The 16,088-nt window shown below is 43.9% G+C and overlaps 1 protein-coding gene across 2 annotated transcripts in view; it reads left to right on the forward strand.

The window, feature by feature from the left end:
- Window positions 1-2,662: 2,662 nt before the first annotated feature.
- The window catches only part of ap2a1 (adaptor related protein complex 2 subunit alpha 1), a 67,222-nt gene continuing 53,796 nt past the window's right edge, over window positions 2,663-16,088 (forward strand). For both annotated transcript variants that reach the window (XM_060849507.1, XM_060849508.1), the window contains exons 1-2: window positions 2,663-2,886; window positions 14,913-14,981. In XM_060849507.1, the coding sequence (XP_060705490.1) occupies window positions 2,820-2,886; window positions 14,913-14,981 (136 nt within the window). In that variant the 5' untranslated portion in view covers window positions 2,663-2,819. The remainder of the gene's footprint in view (window positions 2,887-14,912; window positions 14,982-16,088) is intronic.

The raw sequence follows: 16,088 nt of genomic DNA on the forward strand, positions 1-16,088 counted from the left end.
CTGAATCACTCTAGAGGCACAGTGTAAAAATATGTTTGTCTTTCTTTTAGCACAGAGTGGAACTTGCAACTACGTGAGCTGAAAAAATCAAGAATGTAGTTAACCATCCACTCTCTCAAGGGCAATTTCAGGTGGACATTAAATGACAGCCACTTTCAGTCCCATGGGAAAATAAAAAGGGAACATTTATTTGAGAGAAAGCCAAACAGAACACAAACGAGAAAGTATCAGATGTGTACAATGATGTGGCTAGATAAAAAGGGGTGAATAGTGTTAAACTAAACAGAAGTTGCTGGAGAAACTCAGCAGGTCTGACAGCATCTGTGGAGAGAGAAACAGAATTAACATTTCAAGTCCAGTGCTGAAGCGTCACTGCATTTGAAACAGTACCTCTATTTTCTTTCTTTTGACAGATGCTGCCAGACCTGCTGAGTTTCTCCAGCATTTCCTGACATTGTCCCAGATTTTCAGCATCTGCAGGTCTTCATTCTAATTCAGGGTGAAACCGTTCCAGCTTACAAAAGGATCAAAATCCAGAGGACACAGATTCAAAGTAACAGGCCAAAAAGAAGCATAAATGGTAAGAGGAAAAACTTTTTCAGAGTGGTTACGGTCAGGAATTCACGACCTGACAATGTGGTACAGACAAGTTCAATCAAGCATTCAGAAGAGATTAAACAGTTATCTGAAAAGGAGCAATATGCAAAGTTATGGGGTGATGGGAGGAGAATGGCATTAAATGAGATGCTCATTCAGAAAGCTGATGCAGCCACAATGGGCGGAATGGCACTATAACAATTCAAAGTCTGTTTTGGTGCTGTAAATGCAACATTTTTTAATTCAAAAATCAATCTCAGACATTTTATGATCGACCTCTGGTGCAGATCATAATCAGGCATCCTGGCCCAGAGGTAGGGATACTATCACTGCACAGCAGGAGCACATTAAATATATAGGAACAGTAGACCATTCAGCCCTTTGACCCTGTTCCACCATTCAATGAGACCATGGCTGACATATCTCTTTGCCCCCTTTACCTTTAATACCTTTGCTTAACAAGATAATATCTATCTCAGACATAAAATTAACAACTAATCTCACATCAACTGCCATTTGTGGAACAGAGTTCCAAATCTCGATCATCCTTTGTGTGTAGACGTACTTCCACACTTCCCTCCTGAGCAGTCTGGCCCTAATTCTCTGTGCCTCCTAGTTCTAGAATCCCCAACCAGTGGAAATAGTTTATTTTCATCCACCCCGTTGAAAAACTTAAAGACTTAGAGCACTCCTTCGCCTTCTAAATGAAATAAGCCTAATTTGTATAATATATCCTCGTAACTAACCAATGAAGCCCTATACGCCCTTGTGGTAGAGTCCCAACCTGCTCCAGAAGTGTAGGCCATTTTAATCAACCTGTCCAGGGATGTTATTACACTTCTATAACATGTGGGGACTCCTGGGTCTGAAATAGGGATATTACCATTGCACAAGAGCCTTGCTCCAGTTGTGTATAATAACATCTGTGAAAAGGTTGGCTTAAAAATAATTTCCTGGCATCCAGGTATCAGTCTTCTGAAACAAGGAAGATTCTGAGGAAGGGGCACTGGAATCCTAAATGTCAACTCCGATTTCTCTCCACAGATGCTGCCAGACCTGCTGAGCTTTCCCAATAACTTATTTTTTATTTGTTTCCAAACCAATGCTATGCTACCTCCAAAACCAATATATCCTTCCTAAAGGTGTGGTACCCAGGAACATCATGTGAATTAATAATGCAAGGAGATTCTTTTTGACAGCTCGTATTCTTTATTGCAGAAATGAAGTATTGAGATTGGGTGCATTAATTACAAACAAAACTGATTAATTAATAACCTCTTCCTTCAATTGTAGCTTTGCCAAAGGATTATGGAGCAATGTGGGCGGGCTCTATCCAAACTGTATGATTGACAGGTTCCCCTGCCGATCGGAAATGGCACCGGTCTGATTGGCAGAGGCACTAGCAAATGGGCAAAGGGATGGCGCTGCTTCCGGTGTGCGGCACCGGTTTCTCAGCCAATCAGATCGTCCATTTACGCAAGACAACCGGATGAATAAAATTATTTGCCGCCGCCCTCCCCGGATGAGAACATGTTTTCGAATCGTTGCTCATCTCAATTAATCGACCGGATCCTTCCCCTCCGCCGCCGCCTTGTTCCAGCGATCATAGTTACCATAGAACCCGCCCACTCCGCTGTCATTGTTCCAGCCAATCGGGGGAGGCACAGAGTAATCGGCAGGTTTTTAATTCAATCGGCATTCAGAATAGGGTCGGCCGCCCCTATAAGGAGGCTGGCCCCCAATATCCGCCAATGGAAAAAAAAAGCCAGGTTGAGCGACGTGCACTTCATCCAATAGACGTACAGATAATCCTGATGAATGTGCACCATAGCCAATAGAGATGGCGGGGTGGGACGCCAATGCGTCGTGTGGGCGGCTGGTGAACCCCACCCACATATGATGGACTGGACTCTGACTAATAAAGAACGGGGTCCCCGAAGATTGACGTTAGCCTGACCAATCATAGGTGGTGGGATGCCTGTTGGGCCGGTGTATGGGCCAGTAGGCGCCGGCGGTAGTGTTCGCCCCGCCTTCCGCCTCCCAGCCCCGGGGAGGACCCGCCCAGTTCCGGCCTGCTGATTCCAGGCGCCCAGTGACAGGAGGACCGAGGCCTGCTGCTGCTCACAACCGCTGGGGCCTTTTCATTGTAAACGATCCCGCTTCCCCCTTCGCCCGTTTCTGCCGGTCTAGGCGGTGGCGGTGGTTCGTGTCAAGACGTGAAGATGCCGGCGGTGTCCAAAGGCGATGGGATGAGGGGGTTGGCGGTGTTTATCTCGGACATTAGGAACTGTAAGTGGTTGCAGATGGGCTTTGGGGGGGTGGAGGGGGAGGAGAACAGGCAAAGACCATTTATAATTCATCTGCTTTCTCCCACCCACCCCTTTGATTTGGGGGAAAATAAAACAAAATCCCTAATTAATAAATTAATTAAACAAAATATCCCCTTGATAAATAAAGACCAAATATATATATCTCCAATTTTATTATTTTTGTTGGAAGGTAATGGTGGTTTGGGTGGGGGTCTTTTGAAAAGAGGATCCCCCCCTCTTGCAGAATGCTGCCATCCTGTGCTGTTTCCAGAAAGTTCTTTAAGCTGGGCCAACACCCCCCCCCCCTCCTCCACTTCCCCCAATGGGGGTCTTGTTGGTTGGGGTGGCAGCTTGGTTATGGCAGTGATTGTGCCCCCTCCTTGGTGTGGTAGCCCCTAGCTGAAGTTGACTGTGAGGGGATGGTGCTGGGTTAAATTTGTGCACTTGGGTTTGTGGCGGGTGCGGGATGCATTGGTCACAGGGCGGATCATGTCAATGAGCAGAGCACTTTATTTAAAATGGGACGAGGAAGTTGGGAAATCCCTGGCAAAGGAGCAAGTCCAATTCTGTGTTCCCTCTGTTTCCATGATTCATTTGCAATGAGCCACAGGGTGTCTAATCCTGCATTTGTTCCTTGTAACCTTTATTCAATCACATCCCGAGCACTAACTAGGACAGGAAAGGTGAATGCATGTGTTTTTGCAGTATATACTACAAATAACAAGCTATTAATGAAATCTGAGTGACTGGGAGTGTAGTAAAGATGGTTTGCTGACTGGAGAGGCTGCTGCTTGGAAGAAACAGTACAAAATGGATGTGACTGATTACTCAAGTTAATGCAGTAAAAGGCAAAACCAGTAAGGGTGTTGTTTGGTTCTCAATTGCATTCATTGCAAAATTTCTGGGTAATGCACCAAAATCCACTGCAGTCCAATTTTAGAATTCCAGGTTGCACTGTCTTCTAGTTTCCCAATAGTCTCGATTGGTACTGAACCTTGACCACTGACATTACGGTCATGTTTACAGCTCTATTATGTGACCACTGGTAAATGTTAATGACTGCACGCCACCACTTCTGTGCAAATCTTTGTTGAGCCAGGTTTCAGACCTGTGTCAGATTACTTTTGCAGTGGAATAGATTGCAAAGGGTCAGCAACATGCTGCATTGGTATCCTCATTGCATGATCAGCTGGACATCAAACAGTCCCTCCTTTCACCCTTTTTTTTTGCAGTATGGAATAGGTTTTTGCAATATTTTGTAAAATATCCAGGTCAAACATTGATGCTTCAATCCTAAAATAGTCGTGATGTTTGGACATCCCGGCACCAAAGCAAAATACAGTAGTGTCCATGGAGGGAGAAACAGTGCTAACATTTCAGCTTGATGACTGTTCTTCATGAATTCTGATGAAAAGTCATCAATCTGAAACATTAACTCTTTCTCTGTACAAATACTTAGTTTTCCTGGCTTTCTTTTTGTTTTGATGAGGTCTGCTTGAAGTTTTCATTTTACTAAGATGCTAAGTTGAGACAGTTTGAGATTTGCTGGTTTCAATCTGCAATTAGAAAGATGCAGATATTACTGGAAATGAAGTGACAAAGTATATCTGTGTTTTACCAGCCAACCAGTATCTGATTGGGAATGTGGGAAATATGAGAAGAAGTAGGCCATTTGAGCCGCCTTCCCATTCATTGTTGTCATAGCTGACCTTTCTAAGTTGTTCCTAATTGTCATCGTTGTTATCCAAAATACATGGACTTCTGTTTTGAGTCTGTTGAACTAATGAACAGCCAGAGCTTCATCTTTTATTGAATTCTAAAGATCCAGAGGTTTGAGTAAAGAAATATCTCCCCTTAATCTTAAATGGCTGACCCATTATTATTGAATTTGTGATGCAGTTTTAAAAAATATCATTGTGTTGTGTCATCACTAGTTAAGTTAGCATTTATCATAGACAGCATGAAATCAGACCCTTTGGTCCAAGTAGTCCACATCGACCAAGTTTCCCAAACTAAACTCATCCCATTTTCCTGTGTTTGGCCTATTTCCTTCTAAATCATTCCTAGCCATGTACCTGTCCAAATGTCTTTTAAATGTTGTGACTGTAGCTGCATCTACCACTTCCTCTGACAGTTCATTCCACAAGCGATCTACCCTCTGTGAAAAAATTGCCCCTCGGGTCCCTTTTTAAATCTTTCTCCTCTCTCTAGGTTTTGAACTTGCCCACCTTGTGGAAAAGACCATTGCTTTTCTCCTTATCTACGCCCTTTGTGATTTTATATACCTTTATGCTCCAGGTGAAAAAAGTCCCAGTCTATTCTTCTAACTCAAACCCTCCAATCCCTGCAACATCCTGGTAAGTCTTTTCTGCACCCTCTCCAATTTAATAATATTCCTGTAGCAGGATGACCAGAACTGTGTGCGAAGAAGGTGGCGAATGGTTTTCTTGAACCACAGCAATCTTTAGGGTTTTGGAAATAAGAGCCTAATTCTAGAAAGAAAATCCTCCCAGAATTTCCTCTATCAGGCCCCTTAACAATTCTAGATGTATCAATGTGAGATCTTCAAGAAACTCCAGGAGACATAGGGTTGATTTCTTCTCGTCAACAATTCCTCGTCGCGGAAACCAGTCTACTGAAACTTTGTTTCCGAGGCAAGTGTATTGTCCTCCCTTGGACGAGGGGGACAAAAACTGTGTGTGGTACTCCAGGAGTGGGTCTTCATCAGTTCCATATACAATTGCAGTAAGACTTTTTCACTTCAATTTCTTTAATACTGTAATAAAGATAGTATATGAGTTGCTTTCCTATTTTGCTTGTCACACTTTCACATTAATGTGGCTTATGTGCCATGAGGCTTGGATCCCTCTGAACTTAAATTTTCCCTGTCTCACTATTTCACTTGAGGATCATTCTGTGTTAAGGGGGCAATAATGGTAATGTCCATAGGCCCAGACTAATGTCTGGGGAAATAAAATCTGAAAGGACTATGGATGCTGTAAATCAGAAACAAAAATGGAAAATGTTGGAAAAGCTCAGCAGGTCTGGCAGCATCTATGAAGAGAAATTAGTGTTCATGTTTTAGGTCTGGTGACCCTTCCCCAAAAGTGAGGAAGGATCACTGGACCCCAAACATGAACTTTCTGATTTCTCTTCATAGATGCTGCCAGACCTGCTGAGCTTTTCCAGCAAATTCTGTTAATGTTCTGGGGGCATGAGTTTGTATCCCATCAAGGCAGCTCGTGGAATTTAAATTCATTTAAATCTCAAATCGAGAGCTAATTTCAGTGTTGGTGACTGGGAAACTATCATTCTTGTAAAATTCCATCTGGTTCACTTTGGTTAGAGGTCATAGTGTTAGGCTAACAGGCGGTAGATTTAAAACACACACAAGAAGGGATTACTTCTCTCAAAGGATTGTGAATTGATGGGATTCACCACCCTTCTTGTGTGGTGAATGCCAGGACGCTGGATAAATTTACACACTTTTAATTAGCAATGCATTGGTGGCTGGGCAGGAAAGTGTGGTTGAGGCTGAGTTAAGATCAGCCATGTTCATATGGAATGGTGAAGTGAGCTTGAAGAGCTGAATACCTTACTATTTCTCCTAGTTCTCATGTTAATGTCCTCTGAGGGAAGGAAATCAGTCCACCTTGTCTGGTCCAGCTGACGGGACTGTCTCAAGACTGCCGCTAACTTTTGACCACCCTCTCAAATTGTCGAACAAGCTCCTCAGTTCAAAGGCAGATGGGGATGGGCAATGAATTCTGGACTTACCAGTAATGCCCACATCCCATTTAAAAAAAAACAATCAAATGAAATCCTAAACAGGTAGCATGGTCAACATGAGATAGGATCACCTTGCTCAAATACAAAGCTATGTGGGATCTGTATGTACGAATTCTTAGGGCAAGAGTCACTAATTAGTGATTAGAACTTGAAGCTTAGCAAAGAGTTTCTCTGTCAGCTGTATTGGCACAAGCCTGATGATCAATTATGGTAGCAAATAACTTTGTCTCTCCCATCTTGGATCAGTAGCATTGAGTCGTGCTGCATCTTCCCATGCTATCTGAGTTTAGCTAATATGCCGCAGAATAAGAGTTTAATTTGAGAGTTTCTGGACTAAATGGTGCCTCTATTATTAAAAAATATTGAGACACAGACTCTAGCTTTCTCCTCTCCCTTTCCCTGTTCCACAGTGAAAATGTTGGAACTTGCTTTTGGCTGTTCCACCAGAAACAGTGAATAGTTTTAAGACTCCTATTCTACTTGATATTAAGCTTGAGTTGTTTGTGTAGTGGATAAATTTTGGCAGAAGGTCTAGAGGAGTAAATGGTTAGCTGTTCAAGAGAAGCAATGCAGGCAAAATGAATGAAATGGCCCCTTCTCAAGTGGACAGTTCTAGTCTGCTTCATCTCGCTTCACTTTCTGAAAGATAACCATGGTGCACAATCCTTGGGATTTGTTGCTGTAGAAGTTTGTGTTGATGAAAATCTTACACACCCTCCAAAAGGAAGGCAGATTTTTTTCACCAACATCAAGAATTAAAAACAACAATGGCAAGCTGTATCCATTGTTGAGATTTTTAGTGTCATTCTGCATTGGTTATTTTGGGGCCTGTTATTTAGCTGGTGGGAGTTTATTTTCTACAGTTGTGAGCTGGGTAGGGTGGCAGCAGCATGAACAACTTGAAACACCACCTGTTTGGTAAATGTTATGTATTAAAGTAAAGATTTGAATTTCTGTAGCACCTTTTCTGACCTCAGTGATCACAACTGTCTATAGCTAGGTAGGTAATGTTGAAGATGTGGCAGCCAATTGGCAAGCTCCCACACATTATAGTTACATAATGACCAGATTTATTTTTGTGTGTTACTTCTGGAAGAAATAGTGGAAATGGAGGTGGGGGGTTGGTAGGGGCAATGTTAGTAATGCACATGTCAGTCAGCATAGAACATAGAACATAGAAGGATACAGCGCAGTACAGGCCCTTCGGCCCTCGATGTTGCGCCGACCGAATCCTACCTAACCTATACTAGCCCAATAACTTCCAAATGCCTATCCAATGCCCGCTTAAATGACCATAAAGAAGGAGAGTTCACCACTGATACGGGCAGGGCATTCCATGAACTCTCAACCCGCTGTGTGAAGAATCTACCCCTAACATCTGTCCTATACCTACCACCCCTTAATTTAAAGCTATGTCCCCTAGTAACACCTGACTCCATTAGCGGTAAAAGGTTCTTAGTATCTACCCTATCTAAACCCCTAATCATCTTATACACTTCTATCAGATCTCCCCTAAACCTTCTCTTCTCCAATGAGAACAGCCCCAAGTGCCTCAGCCTTTCCTCATAAGATTTTCCTACCATTCCAGGCAACATCCTGGTAAACCTCCTCTGCACTCGTTCTAAAGCTTCCACATCCTTCCTATAGTATGGCGACCAAAACTGCACACAATACTCCAGATGAGGCCTCACCAGAGTCTTATACAACTGCAACATGACCTCAGGACTCCGGAACTCAATTCCTCTGCCAATAAAGCCCAGTACACCATATGCCTTCCTCACAGCACTATTTACCTGGGTGGCAACTTTCAGAGATCTGTGTACATGGACACCAAGATCCCTCTGCTCATCCACACTACCAAGTAGCCTACCATTAGCCCAGTAATCCATCATCTTGTTATTCCTACCAAAGTGAACGACTTCGCACTTAGCTACATTGAATTCCATTTGCCACCTTTCCGCCCAGCTCTGCAACTTATCTATATCCCGCTGTAACCTACCACTTCCTTCCCCACTATCCACAACTCCACATCTCGGAGTTCTCATGAAAACTCATCAACCTGAAATGTCAACTCTGTTTTTCTTTCGAGTGTTTGACTGAGCTGAATTTTGTTTATATTTTGGATTTCCGAATTTGTTTTTGTGCTGAGGAGGGGACTCCTTTTATTTGAAACCGTGCCGTGGGAAGCTTTTACCTTCACCAGTGAGGACAAATGAGGTTTTAGTTTAATATGCTAAAATTTCAGCTGGAAACTTTAGGGGAAAAAAAGGTAGTTGACACATTGAGCTTGCTTTTTTAAATTTTGAACACTTTTGGGAGGAGGAGACTCAAGGGTATGAGGTCCTCTATGGCTGACACCTCTAAAAGGGCATGGATTGGAATCATAGGCAGTGTAACTGGTCCTAATTAAAATTTAAGGTTCAAGCTGTGGGCAGGTGTGCATGTAAGTTCTCTTGTTGATCACCTGTAATATTGTACATCCTTCACGTTTAGTGTGCTTAAAGGGATAATTGAATCTGGGAGAGTAGATGCCTCTCGGTCCTCATATAACCAAACTCAGAATACAATTTTAATATGTTTGTTAAATAGATAGTTGACTAAGATTGTAAGGTTGATACAGTGAAACCGCGGTGTCACGTCTTGCCTGATGGCATAACTGCCGTGTGATGTTCCAAGGGCTTAGTAAGAAGGTATTGTGAGACGTTTGATCGTTTTTGAGTTTTGGAACAGTTGACTAAATTACAAAGCATGCTTGCTTTAAAAAAGTTACCTGTAAAAGATCTTTGGAACGTATTCCCCACTCTAACGTTTTTCTCCCTTTCTTTCTTGAAGGTGAGGACTACTGTTAGGGTGCAATTCTTTTGCCCCACTGTAAACCCATTTCATGACTGATCCTTGGCCATTCTTGTTGGCAGTAATTAAACTGGTAGAGAGACTGTTACTAATAATCATCCCTACCCACACTGCTTTCAGCAGTTCTCCACACACTTTCATTGAGATTCCTGGACAATGTCAGCAAACTACGTCCAGCACCTTTGTCACCACCTGAGTTCAGATTAGTTATTTCAGCCCTGGCCACTGACTTTGTTCCTTGTGACTGGAAAGGCCCCATTCACTGTTTCACAGCATCTCGGTAGCTTGAATCATTTGTGTGTTATCACACAAGGTGAATTAGGAACATTGTGTTCCTTGTTGCATCAGTAACCAGGCAGGTGACTGGTGGAGCTGACACTATTTTTAACTTCTAAACCTTTTAATTTGGAATCTGCAAGCAGTATTAAAATATCACTTTGTGTAGTAAACTAGAACGCTTAATGCAGGACAAGACACTAAAATAATGGACTGGAACTAGGCAGAATGGCCCTTGGTTCTGCTCAGTGAGATAATGGCTGATCTCACTCCACATTCCCACCCTGCTTAATATCCCAAGAATTTATCTCTGACCTGAATGTACTGAATCTACAAGCATCCATGGTCCATTGGGGTGGAGAATTCCAAAGATCCATAACTGAGTGAAGAAATTTCTCCTCATCATGAGGTTAGTTCCATGCTCTCCAGCTGGAGAAGGGAACAGCCTCTCAGCATCTATCCAATCCATCACCTGAATCTTAAATGGTTGAAGGAGACTCCAGTGTAGTGTTGAATGAGTGGAATATCAAGCTCAAGATGAAGCTCCAGCTTCATAAATTGCTTGCATGTATGAGGGAACACAAGCTGTTTCTGCACTTTGTGATAAGATGCTACATAAATGCAAGTCATTCCTTTTTGTCGTTTTTTTTGTTGAGTCAATGGAATTTCTTTGTTAAACATGCTCTTATCCAGATTGAATGCTGGTGCCTGTTTGGTGCAGATTATTTTAACTCTTGTATGCAAGCAGCACAGCTGTTGACATGATCTCTACACTTTCCCTTGTTCCTCCTAAACAGTTTAAAACACCAATCAGCACAGCCTTCCTTTTCCCTGTGTGCAGTCTGGTGTTGAAATTTTCACTCATTGTGCCAAGTTCCTGTGCTTGCACACTTAGGACTTTGAAACTGCAATACCTTATCTCCCTTGCTTTTTCCTTCCTCTTGTTATCTACAGGCTTTTAAATAAATACATGGTCCAAAGTGCTTCACGTGCATGGCTTCCAGTTACATCCTCCTGAATAGGCAAATAGGACCTCAGTTTAACATCTCTTCCAAAAAACAGTATCTGTGACATCACTGCAGTACTGAGGAACTGCTGTAAAGTGTTGTCCTAAATAGTCTCCCAATATCATAGAGCAGGCAAATAATTTAGGGTTGGTTTTAAAATCTGCACACTGTCACTTAGTCAAATTTACTAATTTATTAAATCCTTTTTTTTCCCTGTCTTGGCATCTTGCACTAAGAAGTGAGGACTGCAGATGCTGGAGATGAGGGTCGAGAGTGGGGTGCTGGAAACGCACAGCAGATCAAGCAGCATCCGAGGACCAGGGGAATCGATGTTTTGGTTCTCCTGGATGCTGCCTGACCTAGAGAATTGATGTTTCAGGAATTCGAAACGTTGATACTCCGGCTCCTCAGATGCTGCCTGACCTGCTTTGCGTTTCCAGCACCACACTCTCGACATCTTGCACAAGGGCCTGAGTGTTTCACCTCATTTTCTGTGTTTAAATTTTTTTTTGCCAATGTTGTATTCATCAATTGTTTGACATTCTCCCTGTGTCCATGTGGGTTTCCTCCAGGTGCTTCAGTTTTCTCCCGTGGTCCAAAGGTGTGCAGGTTAGGTGGATTGGCCATGGGAAATGGAGGGTTACAGGGCTAAGGTGGAGAGGGAGGTGTTGTGGGTCTGTGTGGGATGGTCTTCGGAGGGACAATATGGACTCTGAGCCAAATGGTCTGCTTCAACACTATAGGGATTCTATAATTCAGTAATGGTTCAATCTGAATGGATTGAGCCTGCTCACTTGCAAATTAAGAAAACATTTCTTATTGTCAAAGCCAAGCATGCTTACGACAGGTTTAATGCTATTTAAAGTTTTCTCTATTTTACCCTTTGGCATGCCTCAGCCCACGTAAAAGAAGGGCTACACCCAGAGCATTTGGGAAGTATTCTTCCATTTTCCCCTCAAACCTAACACTCAATTGTCTTATTTATGTAATGTTGTTTGATGCAACACAGCATATGGTCTACAGCCGTCGTTATTGGGAATTGGCTAGAGATGGAAATTTAATTTTTCACCTCTGGTCTATTAACCTTCTACAGTCTGCCAATTCTGGCCTCTTGTGTGCCTTATTTTTTTTTAAAAGTTGTGCCTTCAGCTATTATAGGCCCTGAAGGTGGAAATTCCCACCCTAAACCCTAATTCCCATCCACCGCCTTCAACCTCATCGTCCCACAACCCCACACCGCCGGTTTCTACCTCCTGCCCAAAATCCACAAACCTGACTGCCCCGGCTGACCCATTGTCTCAGCCTGCTCCTGCCCCACTGAACTCATCTCTGCATGTCTCAACACGGTCCTGTACCCTTTAGTCCAAGAACTCTCCACCTACGTTGGGGACACCACCCACGCCCTCCACCTCCTCCATGATTTTTGCTTCCCCGGTCCCCAATGCCTTATCTTCACCACGGACATCCAGTCCCTATACACCTCCATCCCCCATCACAAAGACCTCAAAGCCCTCGCTTCTTCCTTTCCAACCCAACCAGTACCCTTCCACTGACACCCTCCTTCGACTGACTGAATTGGTCCTCACTCCGAACAACTTCTCTTTCTAATCCTCCCACTTCCTCCAAACCAAAGGAGTAGCCATGGGCACCCACATGGGCCCCAGCTATGCCTGTCTCTTCGGATATGTGGAACAGTCCATCTTCCGCAGCTACACTGGATCCACCCCCCACCTTTTCCTCCGCTACATCGATGACTATATTGGCACTGCCTCGTGCTCCAAGCGGTGGTTGAACAGTTCATCCACTTTACTGACACCTTCCACCCTGATGTCAAATTTACCTGGACCGTCTCGGACTCCTCCCTCCCCTTCCTAGACCTCTCCATTTCTATCTCGGGCGACCAACTCAACACAGACATTCACTATAAACTGACTCCCACAGCTACCTAGATTACACCTCCTCCCACCCTGCCCCCTGTAAAAACAGCATCCCATATTCCCAATTCCTTCGCCTCCGCCGCATCTGCTCGCAGGAGGACCAATTCCAATATCGAACAACCCCGATGGCCTCCTTCTTGAAAGACTGCAATTTCCCCTCAGATGTGGTTGACGATGCTCTCCACCGCATCTCCTCCACTTCCTGCTCCTCCGCCCTTGAGCCCCGCCCCTCCAACCGCCACCAGGACAGAACCCCACTGGTCCTCACCTACCACCCCACCAACCTCCAGATACATCGTATCATCCTTTGTCATTTCCGCCACCTCCAAACAGACCCCACCACCAAGGATATATTTCCCTCCCCTCCCCTATCAGCATTCCAGAAAGACCACTCCCTCCGCGACTCCCTTGTCAGGTCCACACCCCCCACCAACCCAACCTCCACTCCCGGCACCTTCCCCTGCAACCGCAAGAAATGTAAAACTTGCGCCCACACCTCCCCCCTCACTTCCCTCCAAGGGATCCTTCCATATCCACCACAAATTCACCTGCACCTCCACACACATTATTTACTGCACCCGATGTGACCTCCTCTACATTGGGGAGACAGGCCGCCTACTTGCAGAACATTTCAGAGAACACCTCTGGGACACCCAGACCAACCAACCCAACCGCCCTGTGGCTGAACACTTTAACTCCCCCTCCCACTCCGCCAAGGACATGCAGGTCCTTGGCCACTTCCATCGCCAGACCATGGCAACACGACGTCTGGAGGAAGAGCGCCTCATCTTCCGCCTAGGAACCCTCCAACCACACGGGATCAATGCAGATTTCTCCAGATTCCTCATTTCCTCTCCCCCCACCTTTACCAATTTCTCTCCTTTCTTTGTAAACCCAACTCTTTAACCAAGCTTTTGCTCACCTCTCAGAAGAACTCCACATGTGGCTCAGTCAGTTTTTTGTTTGGGAATCGCTGCTTAAGCTTCTTGTGACTTCTGTTATGTTTAAGGTTACTGATTAAATGCAAGTTGTTGTCAACTTCATGAACAAGAAGAGGGTATCTGTCTTACCTCCACCTTTCTGGTGTGTGCTACATATGATAGAATTGACAACTGCCTTTTCTAAAATTTATTCATTCATGAAATTTGGGCATCACTGGCTAGGTTAGCATTTATTCCCATCGGGCAGTTAACTGTCAACTGTGGGTCTGTAGTCACATATTGGCCAGACCAGGATGGCTGTTCCTCTCCCTAAAGGACATTAGTGAACTAGATGGGATTTTCCTGATAATGAATAATGGTTTCATAATTGTCACTAGATTTTTTTAATTCCAAATTTTTATTGAATTCAAATTCCACCATTTGCTGTGGTGGGCTTCGAACCCAGATTCCCAGGACGTTACCTGGGTCTCTGGATTAACAGTCCCGTGATAATGCCACGAGGCCACAGTCTCCCCCAGTCTATTAGTGCAGACTGAATTGAAGTGCTAATCTACTAAGGTCCCTAAGTTTTTAAAATGTGTGTTGGAGAATTTGGTGCTCGAAATTAATGTAGAAATTGTTTTTTGTACTTGGCCCACCATGCCTATCCTTGCTCATTGTCAGAGTTCCGCAGTTATTCCCATTCCCTAGTTGTTTCTTTGTAGCCCTGCATATGTTTCCTTTTCAGCTATATATTCAATTGCCTTTTAAAATTTACTGTTTCACCCTTTGCTACTGTGCAAGCTGCATAAATTCTTTATCAGGCTGTGCTTTTCACAGGAATGTGGGGTTGAGGAGCAGGCGTAAGCCATTTGGCTTTGAGTCTGCTTCTTTGCTCAATACGGTCACAATTGTTTTGGTTGCGATCTCAGCTCTACTTTCCTATCTGGCCCCCATACCTTGGAGTCCTTTGTCTATCAATGGTCTATCTAATTCAATCTTGAATAGATTATAATTCGCTGTGCGACAGAAATGTTGCCAGTTACCGTTAATTTTGTGCCTCTGGTTGTGACTCATCTGCCAGTAAGATTGCTTTTCCCTGTTTACATTATCAAAACCTCTCACTACCTATTTTAAACACTGCTTATAAACATCTTTGAACTCTGATTTGAGGCGAACAATTCCAACTTCTGCATTGCTGATGTCCCTGTTTCTTTCTTTCAGGTAAAAGCAAAGAAGCAGAAATTAAACGAATAAATAAGGAGCTGGCAAACATCCGATCAAAGTTCAAAGGTATGTGTACACGTGGGGTTTTGGTGGGAGATGGATTTTAGTGGCAGACTGCAAGCCTGGTGAGCATCGCACACCAGAGGAGTACTGGCAAAACATAGCTGTGGATCTCCTGATCCTCTGAAAGCATGAAGGCCTAATGGACAGTGGAACTGGGGTGAATGATGAGCAATTGCAGAAGCTGTCAGTCAAAATTAGCAGCTTGCACCCTGTGTGTCCTGGTGATCCGTCCTCCTCCCAGAGCATGAAACATGTTTCCAATTATACCATCCAGGGGACTAATAGATGGAGGCTATTTTGATCTTTCCACATGGCCTCGAGGACTGACTGAAGACCAAGTGTGAATCGTTGTCCAGACTTGTGCACCACCCTGGTACTTTGTAGCTCAGGCTGATGTGCATGAGAGGAGCTCTCGATTTGATTATGCCATATGGTGTTGGGATTGTCTTTGTAGAGTTTGCCAGTGCTTGGGGAATGTAATGAGTGAGGAGCATGTTCAAAGAAACGAGACATAAAGTTGTGACAAGAAATAACATTTGGTTGTGCTTATTTCCTGGAGTGTGTTATGTTACCACAAGGAGTGGTTGAGGTAAATAACTTAGTACAATCAAAGGGAAGTTCGATAGACACGTAGGGAGGAAGGATCAGAAGGCTGTTTAATGGGGTTAGATTAAATGTTGTGGGAGGAAGTTGGGTGGAACATAAACACTGATACAGACAAGCTAGGCTGAATGGCCTGTTTCTGTTGCTCTGCATTCTGAGAGATGCATTAAAATTAATGTTTAGTAAAAGTACATAGTTCCTTGAAAGTGGCACCACAGGTAGACAGGGTGGTTAAGGATGTGTTTGGTGCACTTGTCTTCATTGGTCAGAGCATTGGGATGTCATGCAGCTGTACAAAACATTGGAGTACTGTACACATATTCTGGTTGCCCTGTTATAGTGAAGGATCTTATTAAATTGGAAAGTGTGCAGAAAAGATTTACAAGGATGTTACCAGGCCTGGAGAGTTTGAGTTGTAAGGAGAGGCTGGATAGGCTGGGACTTCTTTCACTCGACCATAGGAGGTTGAGGGTGACCTTATGGAGGTTTGTAACATCATGAAAAACA

The sequence above is a fragment of the Hemiscyllium ocellatum genome, chromosome 33, assembly GCF_020745735.1.
Source record: "Hemiscyllium ocellatum isolate sHemOce1 chromosome 33, sHemOce1.pat.X.cur, whole genome shotgun sequence".
In the NCBI taxonomy this organism is placed as follows: Eukaryota; Metazoa; Chordata; class Chondrichthyes; order Orectolobiformes; family Hemiscylliidae; genus Hemiscyllium; species Hemiscyllium ocellatum.